We start from the raw sequence: 17,272 nt of genomic DNA, 5'->3' as shown, positions 1-17,272 counted from the left end.
CCTTGGGGGATGTCTGACTGACAGCTTAGGCCTGCTCCCCGGAGCCGTCAGTCAGACATCCTTAGCGCTGCCATGGAGGCAGGAGAGGCTCCCGCCACCACCAATGTGCTCGCCAGCCTTGAGCTGGCTCTGGCTGGGCGGTGCTCCCCCTGTGAGAGTGCACTGACCACCAGGAGGAAGCTCCTGTGTTGAGTGTCTGCCCCCTGGTGTTCAGTGAGCATCATAGCGACCGGTCATTCTGTTGTTCGGTCGATTTGCATATTACCCTTTTATTATATAGGACTAGAGGTCCGATTCGTGCAGCGGTGGGGTCCCTCAGCCTGGCCTGTGGGGATCCGGCCGAATCTGTGAACCGGGCCTCTGACATCTCCTGAGGGGTCGCAGATTGTGAGAGGGCGCAGGCCAGGCCAAGGGACCCCACCAGTGCACAAATCCATGCACCAGGCCTCTAGTATTGTAATAACTATGTATGGTGCCAGGTGGGTACTTGAAATATTGGGGGAATCACTTTGTAAATTATCTGATTATCTGACCACTATGCTGTCTGTACACCTGAAACTAATACAAAGTAATACTGTAATTGAAAAATAAAATTAAAAAAGAGAAAAGAAACTCTTAACAAAAATTTTTATAACTAAGCTTAGAGTTTAAGGATGAACCTGTAAATGCATGATCATTCCCTTACTCTCATTTTTACCTGTTCTAAAAGAAAAGGAAGCTAACACCATTGCCACCTCTGCCTTGACCCCCTCCTGGAAGCAGCAGAGACAACAGAAAGCTGCTGGGGAAAGAGAAAACATGGGAAGAATTCTAAATAGCCCTAAAGAATGCCTAGGGAAGGGGCCCATTATCCAGAAAAACCTGGTTGGCCCTAACCTATTTGGCTCAGGGGATAGAGCGTCTACCTGCAGACTGAAGGGCCCCAGCTTTGATTCCAGTAAAGGGCATGTACCTTGGTTGCAGGCACATCCCCAGTGGGGGGTGTGCAGGAGGCAGCTGATTGGTGTTTCTAACTCTCTATCCCTCTCCCTTCCTCTCTGTAAAAATCAATAAAAATATAATAAAAAAAAAAAAAAAGAAAGAAAAACCTGGTTGGGTTTGGCTCCTTTGATACAAGGTAGAACCATGTAATCTATCCAAAACTCCAGAAAGTATAGAAATCACAGTATTAACGCTTTCAGTTCAAAGACAAGAGGTCAGATTGGATCCTTAAGGGCACTCACAAAGTATTTTCCCCTGGGAACCTCAAGCCATGTAAGGGGATCCAAGGCTTTAGGAATCCCAAGCAAAAGGAAGGAGAAAACTAGGAACTTCCCTGACTGCACCTCTGCTAGCCTCACAGCTCGGCCTCAAAGGTTCTGTGCACTTTAGGGCTATTTTATTCTGCACGCTATCAGATCATAACATTTTAAGCTTGTCTCTCATTTGGAAACTAGGCCCTAAGCCAAGGTCAGAGGAAGAGTAAATATGGGGGAGGAGACCAGAGGGCTCAAACTACCATTCTCATAAGTGACTCACTAGTGAGCCAGATGTAGCACCCCCTGCCTTTGATGCTGAAGCCTTCCTGTGTCTCACATGGGAAAGAAAAAAACAGCTTTACCTCTGACACTGGTTGGACACTAGCTTGTCCACCTCATACCCTCTCAAAATTCCACCAGCAGAATGGAGGCAAGTTTGTAGTGTCAAAAAAGTAAGTACAAACTAACTTTCACAGTTCCTTTGACCATAGAAAATGAAATATTTTCTTTTCCCCTCATCACTCCATGTACCTTCAAGCTGGTGACCCTGTTCTTTCTATGAACATTTGAGCACTAATCAACAAATCATATAATAACCATAACTGATATCTATTGAACTCTTATCATACTCTGTTCTAAATATTTGACATGCATTAACCGTGTTTAGTAGCTACTATTATATTATCCCTATTTTATAGGTGAGTAAACCAAGGCATAGAGAAGTAGTCACTTTTTCAAGATCACAAAGCTAATACGCATCCAAGCCAGGACAACTTCAGAGCCTATATTCTATTTCCCTCTTTTTTACTATAAAACTTTCAAACACACAAAAAGAAGTTGAAAGAATATGCTAATCAACCATATATCTGTCACCAAGATTAAATATTAACACCTTGCCATACTTTTTATTTGTGTGTATAAATTTTTCTCTGTGTATAAATTTTCTACATATCATGACACCTCTCCCAAAAACACTTCTGCATGTAGCTCCTAAAAGTAAGGAGATTCTGCCTGGCTGGCGTGGCTCAGTGATTGAGTGTCGACCTATGAACCAGAAGGTCACAGTTTGATTCCTGGTCAGAGCACATGTCTGGGTTATGGGCTCTATCCCCAGTGTGGAGCATGCAGGAGATAGCCAATCAATGATTCTCTCTCATCATTGATATTTCTATCTCTCACTCCCTTTCTCTTCCTCTCTGAAATCAATGAAAATAACTATTTTTAAAAATATATATATATAATATTTAAAAAGTAAGATTTGCCTATGAACCACAACACTATTATCACATCCAAGAAATTACAATTCCCTATTATCATCTAACTAGAGGACCAGTGCACGAAATTTGTGCACAGGGGTGTGTGTGTCCCTCAGCCCAGCCTGCACGCTCTCCAATCTGGGATCCCTCAGGATTGGGCCTAAATGGGCAGCTGGACATCCCTCTCACAATCCAGGACTGCTGGCTCCCAACTGCTTGCATGCCCGCCTGCCTGATTGCCCCTAACCACTTCTGCCTGCCAGCCTGATCACCCCCTAACCATTCTCCTGCCAGCATGATCAACGCCTAACTGCTCCCCTGCTGGCCTGATTTCCCCTAACTGCCCTCCCCTGTCAGCCTGATCACCCCTAACTGCCCTCCCCTGCAGGCCTGGTTGCCCCTAACTGTCCTCCCCTGCAGGCCTGGTCACCCCCAACTGCCCTCCCCTGCTGGCCCAGTCACCCCCAACTGCCCTCCCTTGACAGCCTGGTCACCCCTAACTGCCCTCCCCTGCCAGCCATCTTGTGGCAGCCATCTTGTGTCCACATGGGGGCAGCCATCTTTGACCACATGAGGGCGGCCATCTTTGTGTGTTGGAGTGATGGTCAATTTGCATATTACCTATTTATTATATAGGATATCTAATGTATATTCAAAATATTCTAAATGTTCCCCAAATTATCACATCCAAGAAATTACAATTTCCTATCATCATCTAATATCTAATATATATTCAAAATATTCTAAATGTTCCCCCAAAATACTTTATAGCTGTTTTTTCCAAACCAGAATTCAATCAAGACTCACCCATTCCACTTGGGTTATTGTGTCTCCTTAGTCTAGAACAGTCCTCTTACTTGATCTTTTTCATGACAATGAATTTTTCAAGGGAACCAGACCAGCTAGCTATCTTACAGACCATCCCACATTCTGGTTGTTTTACTGTTCCGCATGGTATCATTTAACTTGTTCGTCCACGCTTGTATTTCCTAAAAACCAGAAGTCATATCTAAAGGCTTAATTAAGGTTACCCATTTAGGTCAGAATACTTTGCAGCTGATGCTGTGCACTTTGTGCTGCATCACATCAAGAAGCACTTCATGTCAGGCTGTTCTGCTATAAGTGATGCTGAGTTGGATTACTTGGTCAAGGTGGAGAGGCCAGAGCATTCCTTTGTAAATATTTATTTTTGCCTTTTCTACTAGCAGACAATTTAGAGGTGGAAGTGGGGAGTAATATTTTGGCACCATGCAAATGCAAATATCCTGGTTCTCCAAAAATCCTTCACCTAAAGATTTTGGCATCCTTGATGATCTTTGCTAGAGTCAATCGTTTCACTGGTGATCTGCTATTCTGTCATTCCTTCTACATTTATAAGCTGGAATTCTTCTGTAGAGCTTTGCCTTATTAACTGGGAAAGAGGGAAAGAACTGTAATTCCTTTTTAAAAGGTAGGGAGCTGCTTAATTCTTGCCTTTTATTAATTTTCAGAGTAAGAAATTGGTAAAACAGCCAAATGTAATGATAATGTCATAACTATGGACACATAGATTTTTATTTATGCAGTGCTTTACAATTACTTGATGCTAAAAATATCCTAAATATAGCCAGCAGGAGCCTCTTTGGGCTGACTCCACTGTTCTTTTGACACAGTACCATTAATCTTTGAGAACTATTTTGCTTTCCATCTTAACACGATGTTCCAATCAAGCCTGTGCTGTATGTACTACATTACACACGTTTCCTAGAGGGAAGTATGCACCTATGGAGGGCTCAAAAAAACTGAGAAAAATATAGTGTCAGGAGCATATGTGTCATTTCCTTATAGCTATCAAATTAATTTTTATTTGGGGCTTAAAAGGATATTATTAAGATTATCAGGTCCAGCTACCCATGGTTAGCTAAGACTCCCCAACAAGTAGCCATTCATCCTGTGGCCTAAACAGGGCGATTTCACAGGGAACTCACCTCCCTTGAGATATCCCATGCTGTCACAGAACTGCTGCTTTATACTGAGTTGCTTGTAGCTTACACCCATTTTTTTTAGCTTCTCTCCCTGAGCCTATGGATCTCTGTGAAACTCAGGCCTAAAGGATAATTTCCTCTCCTGTTCATTCCCTTCCTCATATTTAAACAGGTAAGTTTATTTCCTGGATGTGACAGGACTGATATTACAAATGCCATGCTATGACTCACAAGGCCCTATTGCTTTTTAGGCCACTTTACAGTATATACTTACATAAAGACATGAAAATATAGTATGGGCTGGGGTTTTAATTTCTAAATGGGATCCTTAAGTGCATCCCAAACTCTTCCCAGTTCTGTTCTTCACGTATAGATGGCTGCCAAGCACAGCCAATCCCAACTTCTGCAATTTTGCATCCAGTCCCTCATCTCTCCATTTCCCCTCACACTGGTTTGGGGCCCCAATTGACCCCTCTGACTCAATCCAATAGGTGATCTAACCTTTCCCAACCTCAGCTCCACTTCACGCCAATCCATCACACAGGCTGCTGCCAAAGCAGTCTTCATGCAGCACTCCTTTGCTCAGCAACCTTCAACTGCTCTATATCTGCAGATGTAGCATAGCGTCTAGCATCCTGAAGGTGCTCAGTAAATATTGGTAGAGGGAGGGACTAAAGAAAGTGACTGGCTGTAGTGAATACTACACTTGACATCATAACTCAATTATAATGTTCACTGTTGTCAGAGGCAATTTCCTTGAGTTTTAAACAAAAGCTACTTTACATAAAATTTTAGAAAAAAGTTTTAACAAACGATTAAAAAATTTTTAGTCAGTATATGAAAAATACATTTTAAAAATTTAAATAGTGATACCATTTTATCTATTGATTGATTTTTAGAGAGAGAGAGAGAAACATCAATTTGTTGTTGCACATATTTATGCATTCATTGGTTGTTTCTTGTATGTGCCCTGACCAGGATTGAACCTGTAACCTTGTATATCGGGATGTCACTCTAACCTACTGAGCCACACCAGCCAGAGCTAACAGTACTTATTTGATAAATAGTTGCACAAAAATTCTGGCTGCATGCACTCCCCTTAGTGCTCAGACTTTCTAAAGAATAAACTGTAAATATGAAGTAAGAAAGACAATACAAACAACAACACATTGTTATGTGGAAAAATGCTTGCATTCAAGAAGAATCTAGAAAGAAACTCAAAGCAAAATAATTTCACAGTATGGTGTCACATCTATTAAACTAGCAATCATAAGTCAAATTTAAAAAGCCAATGGCTGCCCTGGCCAGTTTTCCTCAGTGATTAGAGCGTCAGCCCATGGACTGAAGGATCCCGGGTTCAATTCCGGTCAAGGGCATATACCTCGGTTGCAGGCTCAATCCCTGGCCCCAGTCAGGGTGCATGAAGAAGGCAACCAATCAATGTTTCTCCCCCGCTCCCTTCCACTCTATCTAAAAAATGGATAAAATATCCTCAGGTGAGGATTAACAACAACAACAAAAAGCCAATGGCACTCTGAGAGGAAGTGGTTCACTTCACTTTAGACACTTATGGTGGCACTGCAAATTGGCCCAGGATTTCAGGAGAACAATCTGGTCTTGCATAATAAGAACTATTAAACTTCTCTCACCTTTGGGTCCAATGATTCAGCTGGAGAAACATATTTTAAGGAAATAAAGAAAACCAGATTTCTACACTATTTTTATTAGCGACAACTAGGTCACATCTCAAAATAACAAAATAGAAGAAAGACCAAGCTAACCATGTATCATCATGACATCAACACAAAGATATATTATGAAGTCAGTTAAAATGATAAGCATATGGCCTATTTCAATAAATGGGGATATATACTCGGTTTTAGCAACAGTGCTTATACTTAAGAACAATGGCTTTGAAATTAGACATTTCTTGGTTTGAATCCTGACACTGCCCCCTCTACACTTCGAAGAAATGTTTCTCTTTAAACAATGGATTTGTAAGTAGAAGAAAGTAAGTGTGAACTGGAGTCCCATTGCCTGATTAAGCCATGCCCTCCTTTCCCCCAAGCAGAGACCCAGGCCATGTATCAAATGTCACTTGAATACTGGCTTCTGACCAGCGAGTGCTTACCTGGAGGAGATAAAGGAGTCCTGGGACAAACAAGGTGAGTGGGTACAGAGACTGGTATGTTGCTAAGGCAAGAAAAATAGCACTGAGGAAGGCACTACCTGTAAAAAGAAATAAATGTATAGAATAATCCAGCCTCATCAATCAGAATTAGATTCGGAGGGTCCCCAAATCAAGAAACTTTCTATAACTTTTCAAATAAGTCACCTGTCAAATATCCCCTGATATACAAGGTGCTTTGGAAACTCACAGAGAGCCTCTTGGCTTGAATTCCAATGAAAGAAAACAAGGAAGTCAAAACCATTTACCTTTAGCAACCCGAAATACCACAGGAATATTTATTGTAACATTTCCAGACCCATACAGATTTTATAAAACTTCAGCCCAAAGGGGGCGGGGAGTAAGAGATCAACAAAGGATTTGTATGCATGCATATAAGCATAGCCAATGGACACAGACAGAGTGGTGAGGGCCTGTGCTGGGAGGGATGAGCAACTGGGAGAGGTCAATGGGGGGAAAAGGAGACATATGTAATACTTTCAACAATAAAGAATTTTTAAAAATTAAAAACAAAAAAACACTTCAGCCCAAAGATGAATAAAGGGATCAAGTCTATTAACATCATGTCCTATTTAAGTTACCAATTGATTATGCCTACAGTTATTGCTTAAGCTATTCAGAGTGTGAAACCTATCCTTTTGGATGTTCTAAAACCCCATCACTATTATTTTTTTTTGGAGCGTACATTTATTAAAGCTGGGGGCAGTGAAACAAAGGGAGAGCTTAGGATAGAAGAAGCAACAGGAGAGAGCCTAGATGGTGCTGCTTTGGCTCTCTAGAAACTTTGTAAGAAAGAAGTGAGCCACACCAGGCTTCCTGGACTCATTTAAAAGTAAAAGTCATGTGACAGAAGTGGGCCAAGGCAGGACTGCTTTTAGCTTACTGAAAAGTCAGAGAAAAGGGGGCCTTGGAAACAGGTTCTGAGGGTTAGCCCAGGATGAGCTGCTGCTGCTCCCCTGGTTGCAAGTCTTGTGGGGACCCTTAGAATTTAGGAAAAAGAGAACAAAAGTTAGTGCCCAAGAAAAGGAGGGGTGGGGGTGTGCTTTAAGACGAGCACATTCCCAGCACTTTTTTTATAACACCCTTCTTTATGTACTATCTTCAAGACATGTGTTTATTTTTTTTCCAAATTAACATTTATTTATTTATTGTTACTCCTCACCCAAGGATATTTTCTCCATTGACTTTTTTTTAGAGAGAGTGGAAGGGAGGGAGGAGGAGAAAGAGAGAAAGAGAGAAGCATCTATCATATGTGAGAGAGATACATCCATTGGTTGCCTCCCACATGAACCCCAACAGGGCCAGGAATCAAACCTGCAATCCAGGTATGTGCCCTTGACTGGGAATTAAACCCAAGATCCTTTGGTACAAGGGCTGATGCCCTAACCACAGAGCAACACCGGCCGGGCTTAAATTATATTAATTTTATTAATAATGGTTTCATTCCCTACATAAAATGAACCACTATAGAATCATTAAACATGATGGTATAAAAAATTTGCAATGACATGGAAAGATGTTTATAATCCCATTAAGTGAATGTTACAAAAGAGATATATACTAGGATTTCTTAAAAAATATGCATAAACAGCCCTAGCCAGTTTGGCTCAGTGGAGAGAGCATCAGCCCCTGGACCAAAGGGTCCCAGGTTCAATTCCAGTCAAGGGCACGTACCAATTGCAGTTTGATCCCCAGCCCTGGTCGGGGTACATGTGGGAGGCAACCAATCAATGTGTTTCTTTCACATAGATGTTTCTGTCTCTCCCCCACCTTTCCACTCTCTCTCTCTAAAAACAAAAACAAACAAAAAAAAAAAAGGAAAAATATCCTTGGGTGAGGATTAACAAAAAAAATGCATAAACCATTTTATTAACTGTGTTACCTCAATCAATAAAAATAAAAAATTATACTTTCAATAAAGAATTATAAAAATTTAAAAAACATATGCATAAACAAACTGTTTAAAAAGGTTAAAAGGCTAAGCAGCAAAGTTCACAGTGGTTATCTGTTTTGTAGGATTATAGATGATTTTTCATACCTTTGCTTCTATGTATTTTCCAAATTTTCTATAATGAACATGCATTGTCTTTGCCATAAGAAAAAGACTGATTTCTTTTTTTTTTTCAAAACACATAGCTATTCCCTTTCAGATGGCTTAAGACAGTGGTCGGCAAACTGCGGCTCGCAAGCCACATGCGGCTCTTTGGCCCCTTGAGTGTGGCTCTTCCACAAAATACCACGGCCTGGGCGAGTCTATTTTGAAGAAGTGGCGTTAGAAGAAGTTTAAGTTTAAAAAATTTGGCTCTCAAAAGAAATTTCAATCGTTGTACTGTTGATATTTGGCTCTGTTGACTAATGAGTTTGCTGACCACTGGCTTAAGATAACAGATTACCTTAAAGCAAGCTTGTCAAACTCAAAGACTAACACGGGCTAAATAAACAAGGTTTAAGTTTATGTGGACTGCAAAAAAACAAAAGTTTCAATTTTCATAGAAACATAGGTTTATTTCGATAGAGACATGCTGAATACGAAGGACTGAAATAAATGAGTAATCGTTAACATAAAATAATAGAACATTTTAATAAAAATTGATATATTTTCATGACCATTAACTTACCAGACACTGAATAACTGCACAAATTAATAAGCATACTGAAAATAAACCTATTTTTCTTGTTCTCTGAAAGTGAAATATTTCCTGTTGCGCACACCAAACAAGTCAGTACAAGACTACTGACGTGGCAATCGGCTGCTAAAATATTCACTGTTAGTATTAGTGGCGAGAAATGGTGTGCCTGCACATAAGGCGCGTAAGGGAAATGAATGCAACACGATTATAGTAATCAGTCATTAGCAAACGTTGTGGTTTGTTATTAATAATTATGTGTAACAAGATATTGTAAAAATTAAGTTACAAAACTTTTAGTAAAACATTTATTACATACTGTTATATTGGCTGGGCCACAAAAATATTCATTGTGGGCCGCATGCGGCCCGCAGGCCACGAGTTTGACATGCTTGCCTTAAAGCCATGGCTAGAAAGGCCTCATTTACAACAGAAGTTTCAAAGTAGCTTAGAAATCAGTAGAGTGTAATTGATGGTCTAAGGCTAGTGCCCTATAATGATAATGTTTCATTAAATGACAGTATCCATGGTCATTCGTATTAGTGTGGGGTCAACTGTTCACTGAAAATAACAGACATACTCGTAATGGTGCTTCCTAAAAGGAGAACTACTTACCCCACTCAGTCGTTCCAATAACTCCATGAGTGGGTACTATTACTATCCCCATTTTACACATAAGGAAACTGAAGAACAGAGAAGTTATTTGTCCAGGGTGACAACACTAGTGAATAATAGAAATAGGGTTTGAACCTAGAGAGTCTCATTCTAGACCCCACATTCTTAAATTGCATCAATATGCTACCTTCTTGATCTCAATCTTGCTGTACCATAAAAATCACAATAAGCAGAGCAACTATTTGTTAAGCAAGTTCTGGTAAGGAAGCATGTTAAGCATTTTATAGTTCTCATTATTCCTCCACTAATCCAGGAGGCAAATACTATCTATGATCACACTGAAGCTCTTGAGGCTGTGTGATTTGCCTAAGGTTAAAAAGCTGGTAACTAGAACAAGCAGGTTTTGAAGCTGGGTTAATGTGACAAAACTCTACCCAAGGCTGCTTTGTACTTGGGTCCTTGCCTCCTCTATGACTCTCTCCATAGGAAGGCTTTACCCTACAGCAGTGATTTTCAACTGGTGTGCCTCAAGAATTTTTAAAACATGCAATACCTGAATATTTAGACCTCTTTTCCCTTAGATTGTAAATAATAATAATGATGATGACAGCCAATACAACAATAGCTGTGAATGCCGTCTTGAACCATAAATATATAGATCCTATAGCACTTGCATCTTATTAGACACATCGCATAATAAGGTTGCTTCTGATTGGTTAATTCTTGGTACCAGAAATTCTTATTTACAAGTATAGGCACCTGATATTTTAAAACGTCTCTTTGGAGCAAAAAGGATAGGAATTACTATTATTATTGATCGACAAAAAATACATATATATTGGTGTGTTGCAGAATTTTAGGAATTTAGTGATATCAGCCATGAGATGAAAAAGGTTGAAAACCGCTGCTCTAGAGGAACCTCAGATGGCTATGATGGAATCCTCAGGCCTCAGGATCATCACTGCTATTGTTTTTCCAGGGCTGGGCTTCAGAAAGAAAACCTCTTGTTTTAACCTCCTCCCAGTGCTCCCCAAAAAGCCTCAGGGAGACTATCAATCCTGAGTAATAGGAGGATATTATTGCCTGGCAGGTGTGGCTCAATGGTTGAGCACTGACCCATGAACTAGGAGGTCACATGCCCCGGTAGTGGGCTCCATCCCCAGTAGGGGGAATGTAGGAGGCAGCCTATCCATGATTCTCTCTCATCATTGATGTTTCTAGTTCTCGCTCCCTCTCCCTTCCTCTCTCTGAAATAAGTAAAAGCTTTTTTTAAAAGGAGGATATTATTAAAAGTAACCACAAGTACCACCATTTACTAAGCACTGAGCACATGACACTATACCATGCTAAAGTGCTTGCTTTATTTTTGTTTGTTTAATATATTTTTATTGATTTCAGAGAAGAAGGGAAATTGAGCCCTCAACCCAGGCATGTGCCCTGAACGGGAATCGAACCATGACCTTCTGGTTCATAGGTCAACACTCAACCACTGAGCCCCATGGACTGGGCAGTGCTTGCTTTTTTGTTAATTCTCAGCTGAGAACATGCTTAGTGAGAGGAGGAGGAGAGAAAGAGGAAGCGGGGGAGAGAGAGAGAGAGAGAGAGAGAGAGAGAGAGAGAGAGAGAAAGGGAGGGAAAGAGATAGAGAAAAACATCAATGTGAGAGAGAAACATCAATTTATTGCCTCCCATATGTGCCCCAACCAGGGATCAAACCCACGACCCAGGTATGTCCCTGACTGGAAATTGAACCAACCAACTGAGCCACTCCAGCAGGGCACCATGCTAAGTGTTTTACATGCACTTACACTGAATGCATGTATATGCATTTACATTCTCATTCACTCTTTACATTCACTCTATGCAGTAGGCACTATTTGAATCCCCATGTTATAGATAAGGAAATGGAGGCCAAAAAAGTTAATGACTGGCTCAAGGTGATGTAGCCAGGAAGTGGTGGAGCTGGGAATGGCTACCTGATCTGTCTGACATCAGAGCAGCCTGAACTCCTTATCGTGCTGGACTGCCTCAGTAGTAATCCTTCTTTTTCCTTGGGAAGCAAGTCTTGTTACACAGGCCTCTTTTAGTACAATAAGGAGAGTTGTAAGGGTCCTTAAGTGGCAAACCTTGAGAATTTCTAGTCTGGAACATTTCATTATTGATAAATACCAACAATGTACAGGAGTACCTATTAACATTTGTCTGTTTTCTTTTTAAAGCCTAATGAAGACTAGGATGGAGTATTTTCATTAGCTCACTGAGAGGCTGAGAATCCTAGACCCGTGGTTGGCAAACTGCGGCTCGCGAGCCACATGCGGCTCTTTGGCCCCTTGAGTGTGGCTCTTCCACAAAATACCACGGCCTGGGCGAGTCTATTTTGAAGAAGTGGCGCTAGAAGAAGTTTAAGTTTAAAAAATTCGGCTCTCAAAAGAAATTTCAATTGTTGTACTGTTGATATTTGGCTCTGTTGATTAATGAGTTTGCCGACCACTGTCCTAGACCTTTGAAGTGAAACCCAAGCTACTCTACTTAACTATTATCAACTCTGCCCACAGACCTGTGTTTCCCAGCCAACTCCCCAACAGGACATCACAATATAATGGCCTGGACCTTGTCCTGGCCTGTCACTCAGTATGTCCCAGGCAAGCCTGGACTGCCACAAAGGAAGCCAAGGTAGAACAAATAGAAGGAGTCAAGACAAAGCAACTGAGACCATTCTCTTCTGTGGGGCACCTGCTCCTTGGCAGTGTGGGGAGAGAGTTGCGAAGTGTGCTTCCACTGTCCCTGTCTTCTTGTTCATCAAGTTAATTTATTTTTAATTATGTGCTCACTGAAGAAACTTTGGAAAAAAATATAGAAAAAAAATAAAAATCACCCATAAAGTCACTATACAGAAACAAGTTACTCTTTCAGAATATATTTTCTCTTTTTGTTGCACTTTAACATAGTTAAGATTATATTTTATTAAAATATATAATTTTATAATCTGCTTTTTAAAAAGAAGAATATTCTCATATAATTATTTTGCAACTATTTTTAAATATCATGTGCATGGGAACAATGTATTTAACTATATGAACAAACAGTGTTTTACTTAGCCTTTTCTCTATTTTGAAGTATTTTCCAGTCATAATAAATAACTGCATTTAATGACTTCACATCATAAAGTTTTGTTTGTATGTCTACATTCCTTTAGAATAGATTCTCAAAAGTGAAATTAATAAACCAAAAGCACAAACATTTTAAGACTACTGTCAAACTGCTTGTCAATAGCATTATATTAATACTAGTGGCCCAATGCATGAAATTCATGCACGAAGCATGGGGGTGGGGGGGTTCTCTCAGCCCAGCCTGCACCCTCTTCAATTGGGGACCCCTTGGGGCAGCCGTGGGCAAACTACGGCCTGTGGGCCGGATCCGGCCCGTTCGGCTGTTCTATCCGGCCCGCGGAGCCGAAAGAGCGGAGGGTTCTCTTGCTCTCCCCTCCACTCCTTTACTTTGAATTTATATTAGTTCACACAAACACTCCATCCATGCTTTTGTTCCAGCCCTCCAGTCCAGTTTAAGAACCCATTGTGGCCCTCGAGTCAAAAAGTTTGCCCACCCCTGCCTTGGGGGATGTCTGACTGCCCTCCCCTCCCCTGCTGGCCTGGTTGCCCCCAACTGCCCTCCCCTGCCTTCCTGATCTCACCCCAACTGCTCTCCCCTGCTGGCCTGATTGCCCCCAACTGTCCTCCCCTGTTGGCCTGATTGCCCCTAACTGCCTCTGCCTGCCTGATCACCCCTAACTGCCCTCCCCTGCCAGCCTGATCTCACCCCCAACTGCCCTCCCCTGCAGGCCTGATCTCACCCCCAACTGCTCTCTTCTGCCGGCCAAGTTGGTTCTGATTGGTTGGTTTTTATGCCAGTCAGGTCAAAAGCTCTGTCTCCTAGGCAGCCATGGCTCCTCACAGTTCACCCAGATTTGGTTCTGATTGGCCAGTCAGCGTCAAAAGCTCCGCCTCCTACGTAGCCATTGGCTTCTCACAGTTGACCCAGATTTGGTTCTGATTGGTCAGTTCCTATGCCAGTCAGCATCAAAAGCTCCACCTCCTAGGCAGCCATTGGCTCCTCACACTTCACCCAGATTTGGTTCTGAGTGGTTGGTTTCTATGCCAGTCAGCATCTCTGGGCCTATCAACAGGGCCTGATCAGAAAGGTGGGGCTTATCAGCAGCCCCGGTGAAGGCCTGGAAAGAAATGGAGGTGCGGCTGCTGGCCCGGCCTGGAGAGAAAGAGAGAGGCAAGTGCTGATCAACAGCTGCCACACAAGCTACAGATCAGACCCTGCTTCTCTCTTCAGGCCTCTCTCTGGGCCTGATTCACAGCCCCCTCAGCAGTCAGTGCTGGGTCACTGCGCCTGCAGCTGCCACAGTCAGTGCTGGGTTGCCAAGGCAACCCAGCGCTGACTGCAGGACTGACTTCCAGTTGGTCGAGCCTCTGGTCATGATGGAGCCAGGGTTTTTATATATTAGGATATAAGTCAGCTTGCCCTGTAGGAGAATGTCTATTTGGATAGCACCTTTGTCAGCACTGAAAGTTTTCTAACATTTTTGGCAACTTGAAATGGGAAAAATAAAGCTACTTCTTTGTTATTTCAATTTGCTTTTCTTTATTATCTATGGAGTTGAATATTTTTTCATGTTTTTCAATATAAAATGCCTTCATTTGTGAATTTTCCTGTCTTCTCTTTTTTTTTTTTTAATATATTTTATTGATATTTCACAGAGAGGAAGGGAGAGGGATAGAAAGCTAGAAACATCGATGAGAGAGAAACATCGATCAGCTGCCTCCTGCACACCTTCCACTGAGGATGTGCCCGCAACCAAGGTACATGCCCTTGACCGGAATCGAACCCGGGACCTTTCAGTCCGCAGGCCGACGCTCTATCCACTGAGCCAAACCGGTTTCGGCTCCTGTCTTCTCTTTTAAATAGTGAATTATTCCTTTATTTTTTCAAAAAATATATTTTGATTTTTTACAGAGAGGAAGGGAGAGGGATAGAGAATTAGAAACATTGATGAGAGAGAAACATCGATCAGCTGCCTCCTGCACACTCCCCACTGGGTATGTGCCCGCAACCAAGGTACATGCCCTTGACCAGAATCAAACCTGGGACCCTTGAGTCCGCAGGCCGATGCTCTATCCACTGAGCCAAACCGGTTAGGGCTCCTTTATTAATTTTATTAAATATCTAAAGTATGTGGAATAAATATGAAATGAAAAATATGACTTGTAGATTTTATAAATGAACTAACCTCCTGTATCTACTTTTGTAGGAGTTACTACTAATATACTCAAAGAGTTAAGAGTAGTTCAGAGACCTAACTAAAACAGAATTCTCCAAATATTTTAACAGATTAGAAATGTTATTTGTGATGCTCTCTACAGCTGCCAACAGTGAAAAATAACAAATGTCCAGCAAAAGGGAAGGCCTGTGACCCCATGACAAATATACTTGAGGAACAGAGAGGAGGTAGGGAGGGGTGATAACAGACTTTCTTCTCATTTTCTATGTTTGAATATCTTTTATTCTTACCAAGTACTTAAACTCCTAAATTTTTTAAAAACTAAATTTAGACTGAAAGTAATTGCAAATATGTGACCAACGTCACACAATTCTTATGAAATAAGTGATAAAAGTAAAACAAAATTATATGTATACCATTACAAAAATGTCTATCAATTCATTTGACAGAAATCTGAAGTGCTACAATAAAAAATTTTTTTTTGCTCTGGGTGACCAAAAACAATATAGCTGCAAAAAAGATACATAAACATTTTTACAGGTTTTCCCCCCAAACAAAACCTTCCCATTGACTTAAAAGGTTATATAAAAGATGTTTTTAAAATGGTATAATTTACATTTTTGTGTAAGACTCCTATTAAATGCATCTTCAAAGGGCATGTCTTCAGTATTTCTAGCTTTGCACATGGCTGTTTTATTTTATTTTTAATATTTTTATTTATTTCAGAGAGGAAGGGAGAGGGAGAGAGAGATAGAAACATCAATGATAAGAGCGAATCATCAATTGGTGGCTGCCTCCTGCATGCCCCACACTGGGGATTGAGACCGCAACCCAGGCATATGCCTGACCAGGAATCGAACCGTGACCTCCTGGTTCATAGGTTGATACTCAACCGCTGAGCCACGCCAGCCGGGCTGCACACGGCTATTTTAAAGGTGACATTTCCAAAAGCCAGAGCTCAGTCCCTTCTGCCCAGCTGCAGCATATAATCCGTATTTTAATGGATACCGAATACCTTGATAAATGAGTCTACCTGAGCCTGGTGCTCTGCAAACAGTAAACAGTCTTCACTATTTCAGAGCACAATCTTCAGAACAAAACAATTCAGGTCATTTTAAGTAACCTGATAATAAGTTAATACTAAGTGGCCTACAGAAAGACCTAAGTCATTCCTATATGCCACCCTAGAAAAGGCAAGTAAACTGTAAGTAAAAGGTTCTATTTAAAACCTGTGATTCTTTATTTCCTGAGTGTGCAAACTATTTAGCAACAATGTATAAAAATAAGGACTTTCATACACTTCTTACCAGAGTGTAAATTGGTAAAACTCTTGAAGGCAATTTAGCAATAAATTTCAGAAATCCTAAAGAAGGTACATATCCAGTGACACAATAATTCTATTTCTAGGTCTTTATAAGAAAATAATTGAACGTGATGTGAAAATTATTATACGTTATAAATTAATTTGTAGTATTATTTAAATATCCGAAAACTAGAAAATGAGCTAAATATTTAATTAGTAGATAAGTTGGTTAAAGAATTTCTATACATTCATCCATATAATGGAATAATATATAGCCATTAAAATTGACAGACTAGATGTTTCTTGACATATGTGGTAGGTTGTATTTTTGGCCCGGATTCTACACCCGCCTCTATGTCCAGGCCGTTTTCCATGTAACTTTGCAGTGCTCTTCCATTGTGGGCAGGATGGAAGTCTCCACTCCTGGGCTCAGCCATGTGTCATGTTTTGATTGCTGTGATGTTAGCACATGATGCAACGAGAAACATAAAAAATGCATGCCTGACTGGGCTTGCTCACAGTTGTGCCTCTGCTGTCACTATGACAAGAACATACCTACTTTCAACAATAAAGATAAACCTTTTTTAAGAACATACCTAAATTAGTCCCCTAGAAGATGACAGACATGTAGAGAAGAGTTCAGTCTAGTTTAACCAACTACAGCTAGCTACTGATGCAGGAATGAGCCCTGATGAAACCAACAAACTGCCTAGCCACGTCCAACCCAGATTAGAGGACCCATGTTGACTTACAGTATAGAAGCTACTGCTTATTGTTGTTCTAAGCCACTGAGA

The 17,272-nt window shown here is 41.0% G+C and overlaps 1 protein-coding gene across 2 annotated transcripts in view; it reads right to left on the bottom strand.

Moving 5' to 3' along the window:
* PIGU (phosphatidylinositol glycan anchor biosynthesis class U) overlaps window positions 1-17,272 on the bottom strand; it is a 105,896-nt gene that overhangs the window by 48,058 nt on the left and 40,566 nt on the right. For both annotated transcript variants that reach the window (XM_080685024.1, XM_080685025.1), the window contains one exon: window positions 6,590-6,687. In XM_080685024.1, coding sequence (XP_080541150.1) covers window positions 6,590-6,687 — 98 coding nt within the window. The remainder of the gene's footprint in view (window positions 1-6,589; window positions 6,688-17,272) is intronic.

Source organism: Plecotus auritus (assembly GCF_963455305.1).
Source record: "Plecotus auritus genome assembly, chromosome: 8".
Classification (NCBI taxonomy): domain Eukaryota; kingdom Metazoa; phylum Chordata; class Mammalia; order Chiroptera; family Vespertilionidae; genus Plecotus; species Plecotus auritus.
This window is presented reverse-complemented; position numbering and strand designations above follow the sequence as displayed.